The sequence below is a fragment of the Lampetra fluviatilis genome, chromosome 55 (genome assembly GCF_964198595.1).
Source record: "Lampetra fluviatilis chromosome 55, kcLamFluv1.1, whole genome shotgun sequence".
Lineage (NCBI taxonomy): Eukaryota > Metazoa > Chordata > Hyperoartia > Petromyzontiformes > Petromyzontidae > Lampetra > Lampetra fluviatilis.
In genome coordinates this window covers 5,861,927-5,885,850 of record NC_136329.1, presented here as the reverse complement: position 1 = coordinate 5,885,850, position 23,924 = coordinate 5,861,927, and the positions used below count along the sequence as shown (strand labels likewise).

The following is a 23,924-nucleotide window of genomic DNA, read 5'->3' as shown; positions in this document are numbered from 1 at the left end:
TGGATCTCTGGTTCTATATGAGTATGGTTATCTGTGGGTCTGTATGGATCTCTGGTTCGATATGAATATGGGTTATCTGTGGGTCTGTATGGATCTCTGGTTCGATATGAATATGGGGTATCTGTGGGTCTGTATGGATCTCTGGTTCGATATGAATATGGGTTATCTGTGGGTCTGTATGGATCTCTGGTTCTATATGAGTATGGGGTATCTGTGGGTCTGTATGGATCTCTGCTTCGATATGAGTATGGGGTATCTGTGGGTCTGTATGGTTCTCTGGTTCGATATGAGTATGGGGTATCTGTGGGTCTGTATGGTTCTCTGGTTCGATATGAGTATGGGGTATCTGTGGGTCTGTATGGTTCTCTGGTTCGATATGAATATGGGTTATCTGTGGGTCTGTATGGTTCTCTGGTTCGATATGAATATGGGGTATCTGTGGGTCTGTATGGATCTCTGGTTCGATATGAATATGGGTTATCTGTGGGTCTGTATGGTTCTCTGGTTCGATATGAGTATGGGTATCTGTGGGTCTGTATGGATCTCTGCTTCGATATGAATATGGGTTATCTGTGGGTCTGTATGGTTCTCTGGTTCGATATGAGTATGGGGTATCTGTGGGTCTGTGTGGATCTCTGGTTCGATATGAATATGGGTATCTGTGGGTATGTATGGATCTCTGGTTCGATATGAGTATGGGGTATCTGTGGGTCTGTATGGATCTCTGCTTCGATATGAGTATGGGGTATCTGTGGGTCTGTATGGATCTCTGCTTCGATATGAGTATGCCCTCTATATATTTAGAGGATTTGGCTGCTGCTATAAATGTCCACGTGATGATGATGAGCCCACTTGGTTGAGCCGTCATTGTAGATGGCCGGGGTGGTACAGCAAAGTGTGTTGACTAATCTCCATCTGTTCCATCTCACTCCCTTCTACCCCGATTGGTGGACTAATCTCCATCTGTTCCATCTCACTCCCTTCTACCCCGATTGGTGGACTATTCTCCATCTGTTACAACTCTCCATCCGTGGTTCCTCCTCCTGGTGCCTCTAAGTCGTCCTCTCTCTCTCTCTCTCTCCGTATCTCTGTTGCGAGGACGAACGCAGCGCCGCCGTGCAGTGTTACAAGTCGACTAAAATTCAGACAGGTTGACGCAAGCTGACACAAGTTGAGACAAGTTGACGCAAGTTCAATCATCGGGACGTGGCCAGTGAAGCCGACCAGTTGCCTTCCACCGTCGTCACAAACCGCCGCAACAAATCGGCGCTCGCGAGAGAGCACAGCGGCTTTATTGACACGGCGACCACACACGGAGAGCGACGGCCCGGCCACGATCGCCGCCACCGCCACCACCACCACGACGACATCAAGAGAACCAACAGGGTGAACGGTTAGACAACAAATAATTTAAATGTACAAAGCGCCCTCAAAACAATCGTCATCAGGGTGCTTACAAAGATAAAGATTCACCATCCCCCCCCTCCCATGCACAGCCTTAAAGAGACTATTATTATTTGTTTCTTTCGGTAAGAAACAAATAATAATTCCTGCAGTCACGAAAGTTCTAAAATTAACCTTAAAGAGACTGTTGGGGCAAGTGCTGTTAGCGAGTAGCAGCGCCTACGAAGGCCGGCAACGGCATACAAAAAGGGTGGGTGGACAACGCCACGTTGCACCAGGTACTCGATTTGAGGCCGAGTCGGCTTAGGGGAGGCCCAGGAGCGATTCGGATGTTCATCGCCGGCGTTGGCCGCGAGCGGGACTCGAACTCGGGTCGCCGGGTTCGCAGCGCAGCGCGCTAACCGCTGCGCCACCGCTCCCCACGTGTTAGACAACACTCACTCGCACGCCGTAGAGGTCACTGGTACCGTCACGAAACACCGCTCGCCATGCTCCTACTGATGGGAATGATCGCACGCCAATGCACGAGGCTACATCGTGGATTTCAAAATGTCACTGGGCAGGCTCCAAATGTTCCAGGCGCAACGTTGTGGAACACTTTAAAAGATGCGGGAAAACATCGCCATCATCATCATCACCGTCGTCATTCCGTGTTCAGTGCACCACGGTGGAGCATTGCCCCTTGACCCTAACGCTAACTAAACTAAACCACTTCACTCATAATATCAACAACAATACGAATACGATGTTGAGTCACAATGTGCATTGCTTGGCTGAAGCCTAAAATCTACAACCGACGACGGCCCGCTCCCGATTCCGATGCGGCGCATGCAGCGAGGTCCACGAGAGATAAGTACGTTCTGCTTAGAGAGGTCGACCGGTCCCGACAATCACCATCCCTCACTCCGGGGTCAACGACCCAGCCAATGGTCACGGCTGACACCTTGAGCCACACAGGGGCAGCTGCCACTGGGGGGGTCCCCCTCGGCTAGACCACAGCGGGGCATTGGGAATGGTTGAGAGGAGCTGTACGGTGCCCCGAGTTGACGTGGCTCTTAAAACCAATGCCCTTACAAATGCAAAGCCAATCATCAACACCGAGCCAATGTACCCCGGACATCTCGTCACTATACCCGTCTGTTAAACACAGCGCCAGCTGGGTTAGCCTCTGTGCTATAAGATTTGGCGAGGAATATCCACGCGTGTGCGCTGATTTCACCGGATTAAGATACTTCAAACGTGATTCCGATGTCAACAAATTGGTGAAAAAAAGGTGAGCTGTGAAGTTTAGCAGTCGTTTATAGACAACCTATGAAGCAGTGTGTGTATGTGTATATATATATCTATATATATAAATGTGCAACAATTCATTAGGATTCTCACATGCGCGATACGTGCACTAGGTCATGCATTTCACTGGTTGATTATTTTAAAGGTGAGACTTCTCGTAAATATGCGAGTCGACGCTGGGCCTCGCAAAGCTCGCGATCAACTTTCGAGCCGTCGGGGCTCCTACTAGGTCGATTGATCGTGACACCGATAACAACTGGCGACGGGACCTAATCAATATAGATTGATCAACGAATCAAGCCGTCGATGACAACATCAATGATTACACTCGTCAAAGTTCCTTCCACGAATGGTGTCGTCTCTGCTTTCCTCGGCCATACAAAATGGCCGAGGTACGCGCGCACGTGCGGGCAGGGGGGAGGGGCTATGACGTCGCTGAGGGACGCGCGCAGGGAGGGGGGGAGGAGCTATGACATCACTGAGGGACACGCGCAGGGAGGGGGGAGGGGCTATGACGTCGCTTAGGGCCGTGCCGCCTGGGCACCTTCAGCTCCTGTGCGTTGTGAGCGGGCGATGCAGCGCCCAGCGACGGCAACTCCCGCCGGTAGTGCAGCAGTTGCAGAGCGACCGCGGCTCCGACGTTTACTTCTGACTCGCGATACGTTTTACGATCGTACTACAATCGTCGCCCTTCGCCGGAACTTTCGACAAATCTTCTTGATAATTTTCTGTACCCGGAGCCCCTGGTCCTGAGACCCGGTCACACTATGACACCCGTATTTACTGTGACTTACTATCCCATTTTTTTCTCGCGACGTTTACGATCGTACTACAATCGTCGCCCTTCGCCGGAACTTTCGACAAATCTTCTTGATAATTTTCTGTACCCGGAGCCCCTGGTCCTGAGACCCGGTCACACTATGACACCCGTATTTACTGTGACTTACGATCCGATTTCCCTCTCGCGGCGTTTACGATTGTACTACAATCGTAGCCCTTCGCCGGAACTTTTGACAAATCTTCAAGAGCATTTTCTGTACCCAGAGCCCCTGATCCAGAGACCCGGTCACACTATGACACCCGTATTTACTGTGACTTACGATCCGATTTCCCCTCTCATGGCGTTTACGATCGTACTACAATCGTCGCCCTTCGCCGGAAATTTCGACAAATCTTCACGAGCATTTTCTGTACCCGGAGCCCCTGATCCAGAGACCCGGTCACACTATGACACCCGTATTTACTGTGACTTACGATCCCATTTCCCCTCTCACGGCGTTTACGATCGTACTACAATTGTAGCCCTTCGCCAAGCTTATCCACACATCTTAAACAGAGTACGCACCTTCTCTGACCCCGCCCTAGGGTAGCCGGTGAAGCGACTTCTCAACAGCGTGCGCGCGTCCCAGACTGCTACGCTGGAATGTGTATTTACGTTTGGCATCACTGGGGGTCGACAAGACCACCATCCCGTGCGTACGTGCAATGTGCTGGCGTGGCCGACACTCGCCCGATCTTGAGAGGTGGCGCCGACCTTCGATTGGACAGTCCTTGAGTACAAAGTCCACGGGCTCCGGACTGACCTCTGGCCTTTGTGCCCTCTTCAGCTGTCAACTTCTCGTCTGGTTATCTCCACTTTCTATATCTCGGGCAACAGGCCAGATGGGGAGACTAAGATCCACGGCTGCAGGAGACGAGGCCTCCCCTCTGCCGGGGGGTTTGAACCGGGGACCCCATGTCCATCAAACAGTGAAGCCAATGCCAATGCCGTTTAGATTAACTAATGATGACGTCACCCTGCTGCTGCTCTATACAAGAACGGGAGACAGAGCAGAGCCTCACCATTCTGGCGAATTGCCCGATGATGCTGGATGCAATTACCAGCGAAACGTCGTACTCAAATTGTAAATGTTGTGGTTTTGCGCTTCAACACACCGGTGGGCTAAAGCAGTGAACTATTTGTCTTTTGTCAACGTGACACTTTTTTACTGATTGGCCGTGTCGGGTAGGTGGAGGGTTATGACACATTTATCTAAGCCCAAAAACGTTGATTATGAATAATATTGGTCGCGAAAGCCTACGTGTTAAACAGATTAACTAATGTCTGACATGGCCGTTGTTCACAATTTGCTCCCGATGAAAAAAAAATAAACGCGCGCAATGAAAGGAGTGTAGCGTTCGTATATTGAACTTCTTTCGCGGCGTGCGTAGCCCACCGTGGCCAGTGGGGGGAGGCGCGGGGAAGGATAACGAAACCGAGCGGGGCCAGGGAGACACTCCTCAGCTCGGAACTTTCCGAGGGCCCCTGGACGCTCGCGGCTTCCCGGGGGCGGCGTGCGTGAGCGCGTGCGTCTTCAGGTTGGAGTGCTGCGCGAAGCCGCGGCCGCACTGTGCGCACACGTGCGGCCTCTCTCCCGTGTGCGTCAGCGCGTGGATGTTCAGGTTGGAGCGCTGCGCGAACGCCTTGCCGCACTCCTTGCACGCGTGCGGCCTCTCGCCCGTGTGGGTGCGCGCGTGCGTGATCAGGTACGAGCGGTGGGAGAAGCCCTTGCCGCACCGCTCGCACACGTGCGGCTTCTCGGCAGCGTGCGTCAGCACGTGGATCTTGAGGTTGGAGCGCTGCGTGAACCTCTTGCCGCAGTCGAGGCAGGCGTGCGGCCTCTCGCTCGTGTGGATGCGCGCGTGCGTCTCCAGGTGGGAGCGCTGCGAGAAGCCCTTGCCGCACTCGGCGCACGCGTGCGGCCGCTCTCCCGTGTGCGTCCTGCTGTGCCGCTTCAGCTGGTAGCGGTAGCAGAAGCCCTTGCCGCACTGGGGGCACGTGTGCGGCAGGTCGCCAGCGTGCGCCAGGGCGTGCGTCTTCAGGTTGGAGCGCTTCGCGAAGCCCCTGCCGCACTCGGCGCACGCGTACGGCTTGACGCTGGCGCGGGGCGGCGAGTGCACGCTGAGGCTCGAGCACTTGGAGAAGGCCCGGGCGGTCTCGGCGCGGGGTCCGCCGGGACCGCCCCCGGCCCCCGCGCCGTGCGTCCTCGAGTGCGTCGCGAGGTGCGAGCGGTGCGAGAAGCGCTTGCCGCAGTCGGGGCAGGCGTGCGGCCGCTCGCCGGAGTGCGTCGCCGCGTGGATCTTCAGGTTGGAGCGCTGGCGGAAGCCCTTGCCGCACTCGGCGCACGAGTGCGGCTTCTCGCCCGTGTGGATGCGCGCGTGCGTCTCCAGGTGGGAGTGCTGCGAGAAGCGCTTGCCGCACTCGCCGCAGGCGTGCGGCCTCTCTCCCGTGTGCGTCCTGCTGTGCCGCTTCAGCTGGCACCGGTAGAGGAACGCTTTGCCGCATTCCCGGCACGCGTGCTTCCTGCCGTCGGACGCTCCCGACGCGGCGCCACGCGGCGTCGGCGGCGTCGGCGTCGCCGGCGGCGGCCGCTCCTCCTTCTCCTCCTCTCCGCGGGCCTCTGTCGGCCTCCTCCGCTGGCGGTAGACGAACGCTGCGGCGCCGACGGCGATCGCGTCGCCGCACCGCTCGCAGGCCCGCGGTGGCGGCGGCGGCACCGGCGGCACCGGCGGCACCGGCGGCGGTGCGGCTGTCGCGTCGTCCACCTTCAGGCGGAGGCATCGGCGACCGAGCTCCAGGCCGCAGCCCTCGCACAGCGGCCCCGTGCCTTGGGCCTCCTCGTGCTGCGCTGCGCTCGCGGTGCCATACGGGGGGGGGGGTGGCGGGGGGGGTGTCGGTGTGACATTGGGGGGGGGGGCGGGGGGGGGTGTCGCCTGCTAGCTAGAGCCGCGTGATTTTACATGCAAAGTTGAAAGCTCGTTTATTTTAGAATACATTTTTACACTACACTACACGACACACACTACACTACGCTACACGCTGCACTACACTACATACTACACTATACACTACACTATGCACTACACACTACGCTACACATTACACTATGCACTACCTACTACACTGCACACTATACACTACACACTATACACTACGCTACACACTACACTACACTATACACTACGCTACACACTATACACTACGCTACACACTACACTACACACTACGCTATGCACTACATACCACACTACACACTGGTGCGCCATACTCTTTGGTTCTTTCGGTAAAGTCAGGCTCTAAGGCTCTAAGGAAAGCTGTCTCAATGAGACATAGTAGAGACTAGGCCAGGGGTCGGCAACCAAAATAACAAGAAGAGCCATTTCTTTCCAATTCGGTACAAAATTCAGTATTTCAAGAGCCGCAATGCATCTGAGTACATACTGTACATACGTACATATCGTCAAGAAGCAGCCCGCAAAGAGCCGCATGCGGCTCCGGAGCCGTAGGTTGCCGACCCCTGGACTAGGCTCTAAGGAAAGCTGTCTCGGGTGTGGACCAATCAACTTCAAGGACAGTGCATACATTATCAGAGTTGTGTTTCTTGTTTGCATTATGACTGCAGGTATTGTGGTCAATGCAAACATGACTCCTTGTAAAAAAAAGGTGTCCGTTTTGTTACCAGATAAAATGGTAAAAAATCAATTATTATATTTTTTACTGGCAAATGAGGTTCCAATGGTGTAAAAGAGAAACCAGGCCCGCGGAATCTCTCCCCTCTATCTCCTCTCTCTATCTCTCTCCTCTCTCTCTATCTCTCACCTCTCTCTGCATTCTTACCTCAGCCAGCAGCACATGATAGTGCTCTCTCTTCTCTCTGTATATACATATATCTCTTCTCTATATATCTCTCTTCTCTATCTATCTCTCTATCTCTTCTCTCACCTCTCTCAATCTCTTCTCGATCTCCAAATATACTGCAGCAGGCGTCAGGGTCGGGATCTAACCCACGACCTCCTGTATACCAGGCGAGGTAGCTAACATCTCCTATCCACCGTGATGATGATGAGAGAGAGACACGCAGACTCCAAATATACTGCAGCAGGCGTCAGGGTCGGGATCTAACCCACGACCTCCTGTATACCAGGCGAGGTAGCTAACATCTCCTAGCCACCGTGATGATGATGAGAGAGAGACACGCAGACTCCAAATATACTGCAGCAGGCGTCAGGGTCGGGATCTAACCCACGACCTCATGTATACCAGGCGAGGTAGACAACATCTCATAGCCCTCTCTCACCTCGACCAATGTCCTCCTCCAGCAGCTCCACCTCGACGAACTTCTTGACGTCCTCCGCCCACACCTCCACCTTGACTGGCTTGCGTCCCGGAGAATCTGGGAAACCCGGGCGGTTCCCCGTCGCCTCCGCCTCCTCCTCCTCCTCGTCGTCCCCCTCGTTCCCCTCCTGCTGGGGTCTCTCCGGAGTCCCTTCCACTTTAACGATGTTCAGGAGCGGAGGAGGAGCTGCGGTTCGGAGATACAACGCGGCTTGTGTTCGTCGTACGATGGTATTTGTTAATTGGCTACTGCGATACATTTCCACGCGGCGGCGATGATGATGATGATGGTGATGATGGCAAGCCCACTTCGTTAAGTTGCTATTATCTGTGTGGCCAGGTCGCTTCTGCAAAAGGGCTGTACAAGCACTGCTCTACTGACGAACGAGTCAGGTTCCAGAGGTTCTGTGTTCATAACTCGATTTGTTCGAAAGTCCAACTTTACTCCTGGCGATTCTCGGCGTGTTTTATGGCGTGTACACTAAACATGGGGGAATGGCGTTAACAGCTGGAGAATCTCCTGTAGATGTAGATGCCACTGGTTCTTCACGTTCTCCAGATGTAGATGCCACCGGTTCTTCACGTTCTGCAGATGCAGATGCCACTGGTCCTTCACGTTCTGCAGATGTAGATGCCACTGGTTCTTCACGTTCTGCAGATGCAGATGCCACTGGTCCTTCACGTTCTGCAGATGTAGATGCCACTGGTTCTTCACGTTCTGCAGATGTAGATGCCACTGGTTCTTCACGTTCTGCAGATGCAGATGCCACTGGTTCTTCATGTTCTGCAGATGTAGATGCCACTGGTTCTTCACGTTCTGCAGATGTAGATGCCACTGGTCCTTCACGTTCTGCAGATGTAGATGCCACTGGTCCTTCACGTTCTGCAGATGTAGATGCCACTGGTTCTTCACGTTCTGCAGATGTAGATGCCACTGGTTCTTCACGTTCTGCAGATGTAGATGCCACTGGTTCTTCATGTTCTGCAGATGTAGATGCCACTGGTTCTTCACGTTCTGCAGATGTAGATGCCACCATTTTTTAACGTTCTGCAGATGTATATGCCACTGATTCTTCATGTTCTGTAGATATAGATGCCACTGGTTCTTCATATTCTGCAGATGTAGATGCCACTGGTTGTTCACGTTCTACAGATGTAGATACCACCACCGCCATCTATTGCGCGGCGGTTGAATTTACAGGTTTCTTCCCATCTTTGAAAATTCATAAGTGGAACGTTCGTAAGTAGAGGAGTCCCTGGACAGTATTTATGTACCATGAATAATTTTAACTTTGATTTAAAGCTTTCGTGACTGCAGGGATGCCTATTCTTGGTTCCTTCGGTAAAGTCATGTAGAAGAGAAATAATAAAATAATAAAAATATTAAACAATAAAATTCTCACGACGTTTCGACAGCAACACAAGCAATCATCATCAGATATGAAATCCACAGCAAGAACATTTTTCAAATTTTCCACAGCAAGACATTTTTTCGAATTTGTGGATTTCACACCTGATAATGATTGCTTGTGTTACAAACGTCGTGGTAATTTTATTGTTTATTATTTTTATTATTTTATCATTTCCCTTCTATGTGACTTTACCGAAAGAACCAACAATATGAATAATTGAATTGGTAGTTAAGCGGGCGCCGAGTTCTCAAACAAATTCTCTCGGTTCACAGGCCTGACCTACATTCCCACCCTCACCTCTGGGTCATGAGCTCTTGGGCAATGACCGAAAGGATTGAGATCGCCGGTACGAGGGAGACCAGATGAGGTTCCGATCGGGCGAGGAGCTCAGCAAACAGGGAGAGGCTTGGAGTGGAGCTTGCCGCTCCTCCGGATCGAGAGGAGTCGGTTGAGGTCGGTTGGGGCACCCCGCTAAAGGAAGCCCCCCACCCAGGTTAAGACTCCCCATGGAACTCCACCGGACATCGTCAACGCCCCGCTGGGCGAAGGCCCCGGGGCCGGCCCAGGACCACGCTGCTGCTGCTGCTACTGCTGCTGCTGATGCTGCTGCTGCAGCTACTGCTGCTGAGAAGACGTCGCCTGGGAATTCCTCCAGGAGGAGTCTGTCTAGTAGTGCATAGTGTAGTGTATAGTGTAGTGTATAGTGTAGTGTACAGTATAGTGTAGTGTATAGTGTAGTGTATAGTGTGTACTGTATTGTAGTGTGTATAGTAGTGTAGTGTGTATAGTAGTGTATAGTGTAGTGTATAGTGTAGTGTACAGTATAGTGTAGTGTATAGTGTAGTGTATAGTGTGTACTGTATTGTAGTGTGTATAGTAGTGTAGTGTGTATAGTAGTGTATAGTGTAGTGTATAGTGTAGTGTATAGTAGTGTATAGTGTAGTGTATAGTGTAGTGTATAGTGTGTACTGTATTGTAGTGTGTATAGTAGTGTAGTGTGTATAGTAGTGTATAGTGTAGTGTATAGTGTAGTGTATAGTGTAGTGTATAGTGTAGTGTACAGTATAGTGTAGTGTATAGTGTAGTGTATAGTGTGTACTGTATTGTAGTGTGTATAGTAGTGTAGTGTGTATAGTAGTGTATAGTGTAGTGTATAGTGTAGTGTACAGTATAGTGTAGTGTATAGTGTAGTGTATAGTGTGTACTGTATTGTAGTGTGTATAGTAGTGTAGTGTGTATAGTAGTGTATAGTGTAGTGTATAGTGTAGTGTATAGTAGTGTATAGTGTAGTGTATAGTGTAGTGTATAGTGTGTACTGTATTGTAGTGTGTATAGTAGTGTAGTGTGTATAGTAGTGTATAGTGTAGTGTATAGTGTAGTGTATAGTGTGTAGTGTATTGTAGTGTGTATAGTAGTATCGTGTGTATAGTAGTGGATAGTGTAGTGTATAGTGTAGTGTATAGTGTAGTGTATAGTAGTGTATAGTGTGGTGTATAGTAGTGTATAGTGTGTAGTGTAGTGTGTATAGTAGTGTAGTGTGTATAGTAGTGTATGGTGTAGTGTATAGTGTAGTGTATAGTAGTGTAGTGTGTATAGTAGTGTATAGTGTAGTGTATAGTAGTGTATAGTGTAGTGTATAGTAGTGTAGTGTGTATAGTAGTGTATAGTGTAGTGTATAGTATGTGTAGTGTAGTGTATAGTAGTGTATAGTAGTGTAGTGTATAGTAGTGTCGTGTATAGTGTAGTGTATAGTAGTGTAGTGTGTATAGTAGTGTAGTGTGTATAGTAGTGTAGTGTATAGTAGTATAGTGTATATAGTAGTGTAGTTTATATAGTAATGTGTAGTGTAGTGTATAATAGTGTAGTGTGTATAGTGGTGTATAGTGTTTAGTAGTGTGTAGTGTATAGTAGTGTATAGTAGTGTAGTGTGTATAGTAGTGTAGTGTATAGTAGTATAGTGTGTAGTGTAGTTTATATAGTAGTGTGTAGTGTAGTGTATAATAGTGTAGTGTGTATAGTGGTGTATAGTGTTTAGCAGTGTAGTGTATATAGCAGTGTAGTGTATAATAGTGTATAGTGTATAGTAGTGTATAGTAGGGGGAAGGGAGGAGGAAGAAACCGGAGATGCCCTGAGGGAGAAACGTGCGAGGGAGCAACGTGCGATCTCACCGACACCGTCGTCACCACCGCCGGCGTCATCGTCCGTGTCCTCGAACTTGACGATGAGGTCTGGGCAAGCGTCCGCGCTGGGCTGCCCTTCTTCGTACTCCTCCTTGATGAGCGCCACTTCGACGCGCCCCTCCATCTGCGGGACGCAGATGCTGATAGTGGTAGTGCAGGTGGTGCTGGTGGTGGAGGTGGTGATACTGGTGGTGGTGCTGGTGGTGGAGGTGGTTGTGGTGGTGATGGTGGTGATGGTGGTGGAGGTGGTGATTGTGGTGATGGTTGTGGTGGTGATGGTTGTGGTGGTGATCGTGGTGGTGGTGCTGGTGGAGGTGATGGTGGTTGTGGTGGTGATGGTGGTGGTGATGGTGGTGGTGCTGGTGGTGCTGGTGGTGATGAAAGTGGTGGTGGTGGTGGTGATGGTGCTGGTGGTGATGAAAGTGGTGGTGGTGCTGGTGGTGGTGCTGGTGGTGGTGGTGATGAAAGTGGTGGTGGTGGTGATGGTGGTGGTGATGGTGGTGGTGGTGATGGTGCTGGTGGTGGTGGTGTGTGCTGGTTGTGGTGGTGCTGGTGGTGCTGGTGATGGTGGTGGTGATGGTGGTGTTGGTGGTGCTGATGGTGGTGATGGTGGTGTGTGCTGGTTGTGGTGGTGCTGATGGTGGTGATGATGGTGCTGGTGATGGTGCCACCATGACCGGTAACACCGCAGCCCTGCAACTGTCGACTCACCGCCACTGCTGTTGCAGAGGCCCCCTCGCCCTCTCTGTAGAGTTGTACTTGGCCTACTCTTCCTCTCCTCCTCCACTGCGCCGCTCAACCAGTGGCGTCCTGAAAGGTAACAGGTTCGGCATTATCAGAGGCGTTGCCAGGAGTTGTTAGTAAGGGGAGGACTTGCCCCTTGCTGTTTACTCGGCGCGTGTGCGTTCAATGGCGCATGAAGTAGAAGCGCGGGAAGCCGTAGACCGACTCGGTGTGGAACGAGCTTTGGAGCCAATCGAACGTCTCAAACCGCGACGGCGTGCGGGCGGCACTTTCTTAGGCCCCGCCATCTTTGACGGGCTCCGCCATCTTTGACGGGCTCCGCCATCTTTGACGGGCTCCGCCATCTTTGACGGGCTCCGCCATCTTTGACGGGCTCCGCCATCTTTGACGGGCTCCGCCATCTTTGACGGGCTCCACCATTTTTCGATTGAAAGCTTTCGTGACTGCAGGGATTCATCTTCTTGGTTCTTTCGGTAAAGTCACGTAGAAATTAAATAATAAAATAACAAAAATAAAACATAATAAAATTATTCTCATTTTATTATGTTTTATTTAATTTTATTACTTCCCTTCTACGTGACTTTACCGAAAGAACCAAGAAGATGAATCCCTGCAGTCACCAAAGCTTTAAATCCTTAATTTTCATCGGATCATTGGGGGGGCACGTACCACCGCCCCGCCCCCACTGGCTCCGCCACTGGGCATTACCCACACTTTACCCCACCACCACCACCACCACCAAGAGGAGGGAGTCACCCACACTTTACCCCAACAACAACAACCGCCATTCGCCACTAAGTGGCGGTGACGTCACCACGACGCTTGTGCCAGGCCATGTGCACGTTGAGGCCACGTGAAGTGTCGAACGCCCGCTGGCAGGAGGTCACGAGGCAGACCCAGCAGGTGCCACGGGTCGACTGACCGAGATGACCGAGATGACTGGCTGATGCACCACCTGTGCCCCCTACTGTGCCAACTTGCTGTGCTTTATCCACCCGGCGCTCCGCTCGTTGTTGTGAGCGTCGCTCCTCCGCCCTCCGTTGTTGTTGGAGGGCGACTGCCTCCAACTGCCCAGTAGCGTCCTTCACGAGCCTCCTCCACTGAGGCCAATCTTGACACCGCTGGTACCAGTCATCGGCAAGTCCACTCAGCTCCACGTCCTCCTGTACCACATCACTCCATCTCTTCTCTAGCTCGTGCCGCGCCCGTTTAGCCCCCTCGATCCGGCCAAACAAAAGCTGTCTAGGCATGCGGTGGCTGGGCATGCGGGCTACATGACCCAGCCAACGCAGCCTTGCCTGCCGGAGGAGCTCACCGATGGGACTTTGCCCAGATCTTTCAAGGATTTGTGAGCTTCTCACACAATCCAGCCTGTGTGTCTGTGTGTCTCTCTGTCTCTCTCTCTCTCTCGGTGTGTGTTGCTTTGTGTCTCTCTGCATCTGTCTCTCTGTGACTTTCACTGTCTCTGTCCTTCTCTGTGTGTCTCTGTACCTCTCCTGTCTCTCTCCCCCTCCGTGTCTCCCCCCCCCGTGTCTCCCCCGCCGTCTTTGTCTCCCCGTGTCTCCCCTCCCCGTGTCCCCCCCCCCCCGTGTCTCTCCCCCCGTGTCTCCCCCTCCGTCTTTGTCTCCCCGTGTCTCCCCCCCCCCGTGTCTCCCCCCCGTGCCCCCCCCCCCGTGCCTCCCCCCCCGTGTCTCCCCCCCCCGTGTCTCCCCCCCCGTGTCTCCCCCTCCGTCTTTGTCTCCCCGCGTCTCCCCCCCCGTGCCTCCCCCCCGTGCCTCCCCCCCCCCCCCCGTGTCTCTCCCACCCCCCTGTGTCTCCCCCCCCCGTGTCTCCCCCCCCCGTGTCTCCCCCCCCCCCCCCGTGTCTCCCCCTCCGTCTTTGTCTCCCCGTGTCTCCCTCCCCGTGTCCCCCCCCCCCCGTGCCTCCCCCCCGTGTCTCTCCCACCCCCCTGTGTCCCCCCCCCCCCGTGTCTCCCCCCCCTCCCCCCGTGTCTCCCCCTCCGTCTTTGTCTCCCCGTGTCTCCCCCCCCCCCGTGTCACCCCCCCCCCGTGTCTCCCCCTCCGTCTTTGTCTCCCCGTGTCTCCCCCCCCGTGCCTCCCCCCCCCATGCCTCCCCCCCCGTGTCTCCCCCCCCCCCCGTGCCTCCCCCCCGTGCCTCCCCCCCCCCCCCGTGTCTCTCCCACCCCCCTGTGTCTCCCCCCCCCGTGTCTCCCCCCCCCGTGTCTCCCCCCCCCCCCCCCGTGTCTCCCCCTCCGTCTTTGTCTCCCCGTGTCTCCCTCCCCGTGTCCCCCCCCCCCCCGTGCCTCCCCCCCGTGTCTCTCCCACCCCCCTGTGTCTCCCCCCCCCCGTGTCTCCCCCCCCCTCCCCCCGTGTCTCCCCCTCCGTCTTTGTCTCCCCGTGTCTCCCCCCCCCCCGTGTCACCCCCCCCCCCGTGTCTCCCCCTCCGTCTTTGTCTCCCCGTGTCTCCCCCCCCGTGCCTCCCCCCCCCATGCCTCCCCCCCCGTGTCTCCCCCCCCCCCGTGCCTCCCCCCCTTGCCCCCCCCCCGTGTCTCCCCCTCCCCCCGTGTCTCCCCCTCCGTCTTTGTCTCCCCGTGTCTCCCCCTCCGTCTTTGTCTCCCCGTGTGTGTCTCTCACCGCCTCTTTGTCCTGCGTTTTCGTCTCTCGCAGCGAGCGGCAAGATGCGGGACAAGGCGCCTCGAGCAGACGACACGGACACCCCCAGTAGCCACCAGCACTGCAGGGTCAGAATATATAGTCTATAGACTGTAGGTCAGAATCTATAGTGTATAGACTGTAGGTCAGAATCTATAGTGTATAGACTGTAGGTCAGATTCTGTAGTATTTAGACTGTAGGGCAGAATCTGTCGTATTTAGACTGTAGGTCAGAATCTGTAGTATTTAGACTGTAGGTCAGAATCTGTCGTATTTAGACTGTAGGTCAGAATATGTAGTATTTAGACTGTAGGTCAGAATCTGTAGTGTATAGACTGTAGGTCAGATTCTGCAGTATTTAGACTGTAGGGTCAGATTCTGTAGTATTTAGACTGTAGGTCAGAATCTGTAGTGTATAGACTGTAGGTCAGAATCTGTAGTATTTAGACTGTAGGTCAGAATCTGTCGTATTTAGACTGTAGGTCAGAATCTGTAGTATTTAGACTGTAGGGTCAGAATCTGTAGTGTATAGACTGTAGGTCAGATTCTGTAGTATTTAGACTGTAGGTCAGAATCTGTCGTATTTAGACTGTAGGTCAGAATCTGTAGTATTTAGACTGTAGGGTCAGAATCTGTAGTGTATAGACTGTAGGTCAGAATCTGTAGTATTTAGACTGTAGATCAGAATCTGTAGTATTTAGACTGTAGGTCAGAATCTGTAGTATTTAGACTGTAGGTCAGATTCTGTAGTATTTAGACTGTAGGTCAGAATCTGTCGTATTTAGACTGTAGATCAGAATCTGTAGTATTTAGACTGTAGATCAGAATCTGTAGTATTTAGACTGTAGATCAGAATCTGTAGTGTATAGACTGTAGGTCAGAATCTGTAGTGTATAGACTGTAGGTGAGAATCTGTAGTATTTAGACTGTAGGTCAGACTCTGTAGTGTATAGACTGCAGGGTCAGAATCTATAGTGTATAGACTGTAGATCAGAATCTGTAGTATTTAGACTGTAGGTCAGAATCTGTAGTATTTAGACTGTAGGTCAGAATCTGTAGTATTTAGACTGTAGGGTCAGATTCTGTAGTATTTAGACTGTAGGTCAGAATCTGTAGTGTATAGACTGTAGGTCAGAATCTATAGTGTATAGACTGTAGGTCAGATTCTGTAGTATTTAGACTGTAGGTCAGAATCTGTAGTATTTAGACTGTAGGTCAGAATCTGTAGTATTTAGACTGTAGGGTCAGATTCTGTAGTATTTAGACTGTAGGTCAGAATCTGTAGTGTATAGACTGTAGGTCAGAATCTATAGTGTATAGACTGTAGGTCAGATTCTGTAGTATTTAGACTGTAGGTCAGAATCTGTCGTATTTAGACTGTTGGTCAGAATCTGTAGTATTTAGACTGTAGGGTCAGATTCTGTAGTATTTAGACTGTAGGTCAGAATCTGTAGTATTTAGACTGTAGGTCAGAATCTGTCGTATTTAGACTGTAGGTCAGAATCTGTAGTATTTAGACTGTAGGTCAGAATCTGTAGTATTTAGACTGTAGGTCAGAATCTGTCGTATTTAGACTGTCGGTCAGAATCTGTAGTATTTAGACTGTAGGGTCAGATTCTGTAGTATTTAGACTGTAGGTCAGAATCTGTCGTATTTAGACTGTAGGTCAGAATCTGTAGTATATAGACTGTAGGATCAGAATATGTCGTATTTAGACTGTAGGTCAGAATCTGTATTATTTAGACTGTAGGTCAGAATCTGTAGTATTTAGACTGTAGGTCAGAATCTGTAGTGTATAGACTGTAGGTCAGAATCTGTAGTGTATAGACTGTAGGTCAGAATCTGTAGTGGTTAGACTGGAGGAGGAATCAGAATCTGCAGTCGTGTCGGTGTCGTGTAGAATCACTCAGACGGACACGTAACAGGCCACCTGCTTACACTTGATTCGCCTATTCTTGTACCAGTTGTAGGCACTCCTATCTCTGTCTATACGGTCACTTCTGTTAACCAATTTCCCTATCTAAATTTCGATTTAAAGCTTTCGTGACTGCAGGGTTAGGGAAATAATAAAATAATAAAAATAAAATGTAATAAAATAAACTAATATTTTATTATTTACTATTATTTACATTCTACGTGACTTTACTGAAAGAACCAAGAAGATGATTCCCATATCTACTTTACACCTCGCTAACCTACCTACGTCAGCTCTTTCTCTCAGCAGCTCCGTACTCTCTGCTCCACACACAGCGGCCCTCACACAGAGGCTGGTGCAGACCAGGTCAGCCGCAGGCTTGCACACCGACACCGGAGGTGTTGCCAGGGAGACGTGCGATAAGGGGCGATTGATGGCCTGACAGGCACCAGCCTGTCTGGCCCTAAAGAGAGACAAAGTTCAAAGTTCATTTATTAGGTATAGCCCTGTGAGTCATTCGGCTCTTGAATCGGGTGCAACCGCAACAAACAAAAACATGAACAAGAAAACAGCTTAAAGTGACTATGTGCGAACAGAAAATCCAAGAAAAGACAGCAAAATATTGCAGAAAAAATCACCGTACACCAACCCTGTGCAAGGGAGGGGCCGGTTAATAGGGAAGGGGATATAAAGACATATGTGAGAGCGGGGTTCGTGTTGCTGGGGTCCAAGGTGAAGACATCTCGCCGCCAGGAGCGAACCTCAACCCTCACGAGTCGCCGGGCGGGTGATGGCTCTGTGTGTGAGTGCACACAGCGGCACTCACACACAGAGGCTCGTACACAGCGGCACTCACGCAGAGGTTTGCACTCAGCAGCGCTCACACAGCACCCCCCCCCCACCCCATTCCACCGCTGTCCCCGGCGGGGGGATCAGCCATCACCCGCCCGGCGACTCGTGAGGGTTGAGGTCCCCTCCTGGTAGCGAGATGTCTTCACCTTGGACCCCAGCAACACGAACCCCGCTCAGCTCTCACATCCGTATTTATATCCCCTTCCCTGTTAACCGGCCCCTCCCTTGCACAGGGTTGGTGTACGGTGATTTTTTTCTGCAATATTTTGGTGTCTATTTCTTGGATTTTCTGTTTGCACATAGTCACTTTAAGATGTTTTCTTGTTCATGTTTTTGTTTGTTGCGGTTGCACCCGATTCAAGAGCCGAATGGCTCACAGGGCTATACTTAATACATGAACTTTGTCTCTCTTTAAGGCCAGACAGGCTGGTGCCTGTCAGGCCATCAATCGCCCCTTATCGCACGTCTCCCTGGCAACACCTCCGGTGTCGGTGTGCAAGCCCGGGGCTGACCTGGTCTGCACCAGCTTCCCTTCCAAATTAGGTGGCGGTTTACTCGTGCAACCTAACGTTGCACACGCGCACACGTGTTTGTCCTCGGTTGCCCTCGGCCTACAGTGTGCGCCACGTATTTAACCACACATCTGTAGTGTATAGTATATTGTAGTGTATAGAATATTGTAGTATGTAGTAGTGTATAGTGTCGTGTGTATTGTAGTGTATGGTATGGCATGTAGTGTATCGTGTAGTATGTAGTATATAGTGTAGTATGTAGTGTATATTGTAATATGTAGTGTATAGAATATTGTAGTATGTAGTAGTGTATAGCGTCGTGTGTATTGTAGTGTATGGTGTGGCATGTAGTGTATCATGTATGTAGTATATAGTAGTGTAAAGTGTCATGTGTATTGTAGTGTGCAGTGTAGCATGTAGTGTATCGTGTAGTATGTAGATATATAGTAGTGTATAGTGCAGTATGCAGTGTATATTGTAATATGTAGTGTATAGTATATTGTAGTATATAGTAGTGTATAGAGTAGTATGTAGTGTATAGTATATTGTAGTGTATAGAATATTGTAGTATGTAGTAGTGTATAGTGTCGTGTGTATTGTAGTGTATGGCGTGGCATGTAGTGTATCGTGTATATAGTAGTGTATAGAATATTGTAGTATGTAGTAGTGTATAGTGTCGTGTGTATTGTAGTGTATGGTGTGGCATGTATTGTATTGTGTAGTATGTAGTATATCGTAGTGTAAAGTGTAGTATGTAGTGTATAGTGTCGTGTGGATTGTAGTGTGTAGTGTCACATGTAGTGTACCGTGTAGTATGTAGTATATAGTAGTGTATAGTGCAGTATGTAGTGTATATTGTAATATGTAGTGTATAGTATATTGTAGTATATAGTAGTGTATAGTATCGTGTGTATTGTAGTGTATGGTGTGGCATGTAGTGTATCGTGGAGTATGTTTTGTAGTCTATGTGTGTTGAACTTCTTTCGCACCGTACGTAGCCAACCGCGCGAATCGGAGGTGCGGGGGAATGACAACAACCAACAACTGAAACCCTACCAACAACTGCACTGGCAGTATACTAGTACAGCACTAACCGGTGTGTTGGAGTTCAAAAGCCACAACATTTATTTTCTACCTACGTGACTTTACCGAAAGAACCAAAGAGTATGGATTCCTGCAGTCACGAAAGCTTCAAATCTAGATTCACAATCTGAGTATGAAGTTCCGTCAGCAATTACAACCAACTTCATCAGGCGACCGACAGATTTGTGACCATTGTCTTACCGCCGTCACGTGTCCGCGCCCCCATTTTTTTGTGGGGGGGGGGGGCGTGGCTTTTAACGGAAGTGACGCAAGTGGCGGAAGCGACGTCACGCCGCCATTTTTTATTTCCCTGCCAAGTCATTCATCGCGTTTCTCGGCAGCTTTCACTTTGTCCGACTCGTGTTTCCACGCAAAGACAAAGATCCCCCGTGTAGCCTGTGACAGACTGTAGGGGCAAGTGCTGTTAGCGAGTAGCAACACCTATAAAGGCCGGCACGGCACACGAGGGGGTGGGTAGCCAGCAGCACCACGCCCGGCCGCCTTTGTCTCTCCTCAGTGGCGTTTCTTATTACACAGCACCAGGTTACTCATTTGAGGCTGAGTCGACCTAGGGGAGGCTCAGGACCGGTTCAGAGAATCGTCACCGTCGGTGTTGGTGGCCGTGAGCGGGAATCGAACTCGGATCGCCGGGTTCGTAGCGCAGCGTAGCGCTAACCACTACACCCACCGCTCCTCTACACAAACATACAAACGCACGCACAAACACACACACACATAAACATACACACACAAACACGCACACAAACAAAACACACACATAAAGACACAAACATACATACACTCGCACACAAACATACACACACAAACACGCACACAAACAAAACACACACACATAAAGACACAAACATACACACACTCACAAACATACATACACACAAACACACACATATAGATACAAACATACACAAACAAACATACACACACACATACAAACACACACAAACATACACACACACAAACATACACACACACATACAAACACACACAAACATACACACACAAACAAAACACACACACATAAAGACACAAACATACATATGTAATGCGGGCGTAAGCGACCTTCCGGATGTGACGTCACGGGGGGTGGAGTCATGTGACGTGGGGGGAAGGTTCGGGTCCTTAAGCGGGTAAACCGGAAGGGGAAGGCAGTCGGGGTGTGAGCGGAAAAGAGTGAGGCCACGCGGGCGGGTGTGGAGAGGGGGGGCGCCGACGGCCATCGGGAGCCAACCCCGAAGATAAGAGGAAGCTGCGGAGTGGTGTGCAGCTGCAGAGGAGACAGCCAGGAGGGCTGCGTGTTAGAGGCAGCGGTGTGGCTGCCAGGAGGAGCTGCGGAGAGAGAGAGAGAGGGGGCTGCTTGTTAGAGGCAGCGGTGTGGCTGCCAGGAGGAGCTGCGGAGAGAGAGAGAGAGAGCAAGAAGCTGTCAGAGCTGCGGAGGGAGAAGAGCAGCAGCGAGTACAGCCAAGGGGGGCTGTGTGAGAGAAACAGCAGCGGAGCTGCTGTTGTGGATCGGGCCGACATTGGAGTCAGCACCGTGGAGAAGCTACAGAGTAAAGACAGCCGTGTGGGTGTACAGCACGAACCGAATAATAAAGGACACTGAGCCAGACATCGTGGTCCAGTCGTTTATTACACTGGTGTCGGAAGTGCAACGGCATGTCGAAACAAGTGAGGAAGAAAGTTAATCCGGCGCCTGCATCGGCTTCTTCGTCCGACGACGACGAACTCCCTCCAACCACGGATCCTGTTGGGGTGGTGGAGGAGAGCCCGGCTGAGGCGACCACGGGAACGGGAGTGGAGGATGTTGGCGCGGTGGCGGGTCCGTCGACATCATCAGACGCGAATCAACGATGGCAAGCGATGGCGGTACAACTGGAGGCACTTAAGGACGTCCTGGCGCATCTATGCCATCTCGTCGCGCCAGGGACGATGGATGATGCAAGTGGTGCTCCGCGGGCCGCCACGTTGCCTGTCCTGCCGCCGCCATTGCCCACGCGGCAAGAGGCCGCCATTTTGCGCGCTCCGTGGCGCCAAACCGCCATCTTGGCCACGCCGCGGGCCGACGCCATTTTGAATTTGCCATCACAACCACCACCATTGGAAGACGGCGGGAAGAGGAGTCGGAGTCGCCACCTTACAACGGTTAAAGAATTTTCCGTCGGTGGGGACTGGAGCGCGTTCGCCTGCCGCTTCTTGGCGGCGGTACGCACAGCAAGATGGACCGATGCGGAGGCTTTGGAGGTGTTGCCGACTCTCCTGGACGACGAATCTGTCCGATTCTTCCGTTCCATAACGACCGATAAGAAGGCAACTTTATGTGGTGTTTTTCAAGAAATGGCCGATGCTTATGAGCCACCAGATGATGCGCATCGGCGATTCGCTCAACGACAACGAGCACCAGAGGAGTCGCCCGTGGCGTTCAGGGGTGCGGTGCTGGAGCTGGCCATGGCAGCTTATCCTGAGACGCCACAGGACCTGCTCGAGCCTCTCATATTAGGGAAAATGTTGGAGCTGTCTCGGGATCTAGGGATCCCCATGCCTGTGTGTGGGCATGAGAAGCTAACTTCCCGGACGGCTGCTAAGTGTCTCGATGCGCAATTCAACCTCCGTCGCTGGAAACAAGTGACGGCGTGGACGGGGGGGCCCGTCAAAGAAGGGGATGCGCTGGGGTGGAACCCTGCGCAGGCCGTCTATGTTCCGGATGACCGGGGCCCTCAACAACTGACGGCCGCCTCCGCTCCATGGACGGGACGCGGCGGGCCGAGACCGCGCGCGGTGCTACCAGAACGGGGCCGTCAGGAGGCGAGGCCTGCGCTTCGGCGCAACGAGGCCGAATGTTTCCGCTGCGGGCGTAGGGGCCACTACGCCAGAGACTGCTGGGCCCGCTTCCCGGCTCCGCCGCAGCAGGAGGCCTCGGCACCGGTCAAGTCGGCTAAAGATCCTCCGAAACAGGCATGTCGGCACGCACCAGACACTCGGCAAGGCTTTCCACCTCACCCACCACCTGTGTTGCGCGATCCTATTGTTGTTGTTAAAGAAAGGCCATCGACGGGGCCTTGTCATTCAATTACGCAGTGGCGCAAATTGGCACGGAGAGTTGTCGCGGCCGCTACGGGTTCGTCCACTGTACCGGGGTCCATACAAGGTGTGGACGTGCGCATTTTGGTCGACTCGGGGGCGTCTGCGACTATTATATCGGATGTCATTTTCCATCTGTTGGGCATTCCGTCGGGGGCTGTGCGTCCGGTTTATGGGTCGTGCGTCGCTGCGAACGGGGGTAGCATGGGTATCGTGGGTCAGGTGGATGCTAAGATATCTATTGGGGATGTGTCGGCCTCGGGTGTTGTGTTGATATCGAGATCTTTGGCGGTTCCTTGTTTGTTAAGCACCGATTTTTTGGCTAAGATGCCCATTTTGATCAAAATCAATGAGAATTGTATTGAACTGCCGGGGGGCCGTCAAATCTCGTTTCTGCCGTCGCCCTGGGGGCGACCTGCTTCGGCCGTACAAGTGCAGGCGCTGTCCGTCGCATCTGTGGACATCCCACCTGGTACACAGATGCTTATACCCTTGCGGTATCGGAAGCCCCTGCCTGATCGGCTAGGAGCAGTAGGGGTCTTGTTGTCACCGTCCGCCACGATAACAACCGGGTTGGCGTTAGTGGGGGCACAGACCATCGTCCGGCCGGATCAATTACCGTTTTTACAGGTGCTTAATGCGGGGGGAGAAAACGTCCGTGTCCCGGCCGGTACGGTTGTGGCACATGCCACTACGGCGTTTGCGACCCATGATTGTCCACATAGCCGGGGAGTTGTTGCTGGGGTTTCCGAGCCAAGGAGTTCGGATGATCGTTGGGTTGCTCATTTATGTGACGAAAATTCTTCCCTGTCCATGGAGCAACGTGGTGCGCTGCGTAAATTGTTGTTGACATATTCCGATGTGTTCAGCTCCGATGATTTGGATTTGGGCCGCACTTCCTTGCTTTACCATCACATTGAGACGGGCGATGCTGCCCCTATTCGATTAAATTCGCATCGGATGAGTCCTGCGGAGCGAGAACACGTACGGGGGGCAGTGGAAGACATGTTGGCTGCGGACATTATATCGCCATCTAACAGCCCATGGGGCGCTCCAGTCGTCTTGGTTAAGAAGAAGGATGGCAAATTGCGATTTTGTGTTGATTTCCGCAAATTGAATAAGATATCGGTGGCAGATGCGTACCCCCTGCCGCGTATGGATGACTCCCTCGACGCATTGTCGGGGGCTAAGTTCTTTTCCACACTGGACCTCTCTTCGGGATTTTGGCAGCTTCCCCTTGACGAGTCCTCACGGGAGAAAACCGCATTCCGTACGCCGCAGGGGTTATTTCAATTCAACTGTCTCCCGATGGGATTGAATGCGGCCCCTGCTACATTTCAAAGATTGATGGAGCTCGTTTTGACGGGGTTGCAGTGGGAGACATGTCTTATATATTTGGACGATATCATTGTCTTCAGCCGCACATTCGATGAACATTTGACGCGGCTGGAGACAGTGTTCACGAGGATGCGTTCTGCCAAATTGAAATTCAAACCAAAGAAATGTCACCTACTGCAACGGTCCGTCCGCTATTTGGGGCACATTGTGAGCGCTGAGGGAGTGTCCACGGATCCGGAAAAGACGGCGTGCGTCCGGGATTGGCCGACTCCGGCCACCGTGGGGGATGTT

At 52.0% G+C, this 23,924-nt stretch overlaps 1 protein-coding gene across 3 annotated transcripts; it reads right to left on the bottom strand.

Annotated features, from left to right (window-relative positions):
* Positions 1-1,129: 1,129 nt before the first annotated feature.
* LOC144949849 (uncharacterized) lies at positions 1,130-14,842 on the bottom strand. Of its 3 annotated transcripts, XR_013640311.1 has the most exons (6): positions 14,820-14,842; positions 12,154-12,252; positions 11,431-11,566; positions 7,812-8,036; positions 1,579-6,362; positions 1,130-1,497 (listed from the first exon to the last, which is right to left on the bottom strand). XR_013640311.1 is itself a non-coding variant. In XM_078879818.1 (5 exons), the coding sequence occupies exons 3-5, from the start codon at positions 11,564-11,566 to the stop codon at positions 4,975-4,977; spliced, it is 1,749 nt and encodes a 582-aa protein (XP_078735944.1). In that variant the 5' UTR covers positions 12,154-12,252; positions 14,820-14,842; the 3' UTR covers positions 1,518-4,974. The 3 variants fall into 3 exon arrangements, 2 of the variants coding, with proteins under 2 accessions (XP_078735944.1, XP_078735945.1); XM_078879818.1 differs by lacking the exon at positions 1,130-1,497 and having other exon boundaries at positions 1,518-6,362; XM_078879819.1 differs by lacking the exons at positions 1,130-1,497; positions 14,820-14,842 and adding an exon at positions 13,502-13,562 and having other exon boundaries at positions 1,518-6,362.
* Positions 14,843-23,924: the final 9,082 nt, after the last annotated feature.

Coding starts and splice junctions, on each gene's coding strand:
- LOC144949849 (XM_078879818.1), bottom strand. CDS start 11,566: ATGGAGGGGCGCGTCGAAGTGGCGCTCATCAAGGAGGAGTACGAAGAA. Junction 8,037..11,430: donor CGGTGGTGACGACGGTGTCG/GTGAGATCGCAC, acceptor TCCGAACCGCAG/CTCCTCCTCCGCTCCTGAAC. Junction 6,363..7,811: donor GGAGGAGGACATTGGTCGAG/GTGAGAGAGGGC, acceptor CCGCGAGCGCAG/CGCAGCACGAGGAGGCCCAA.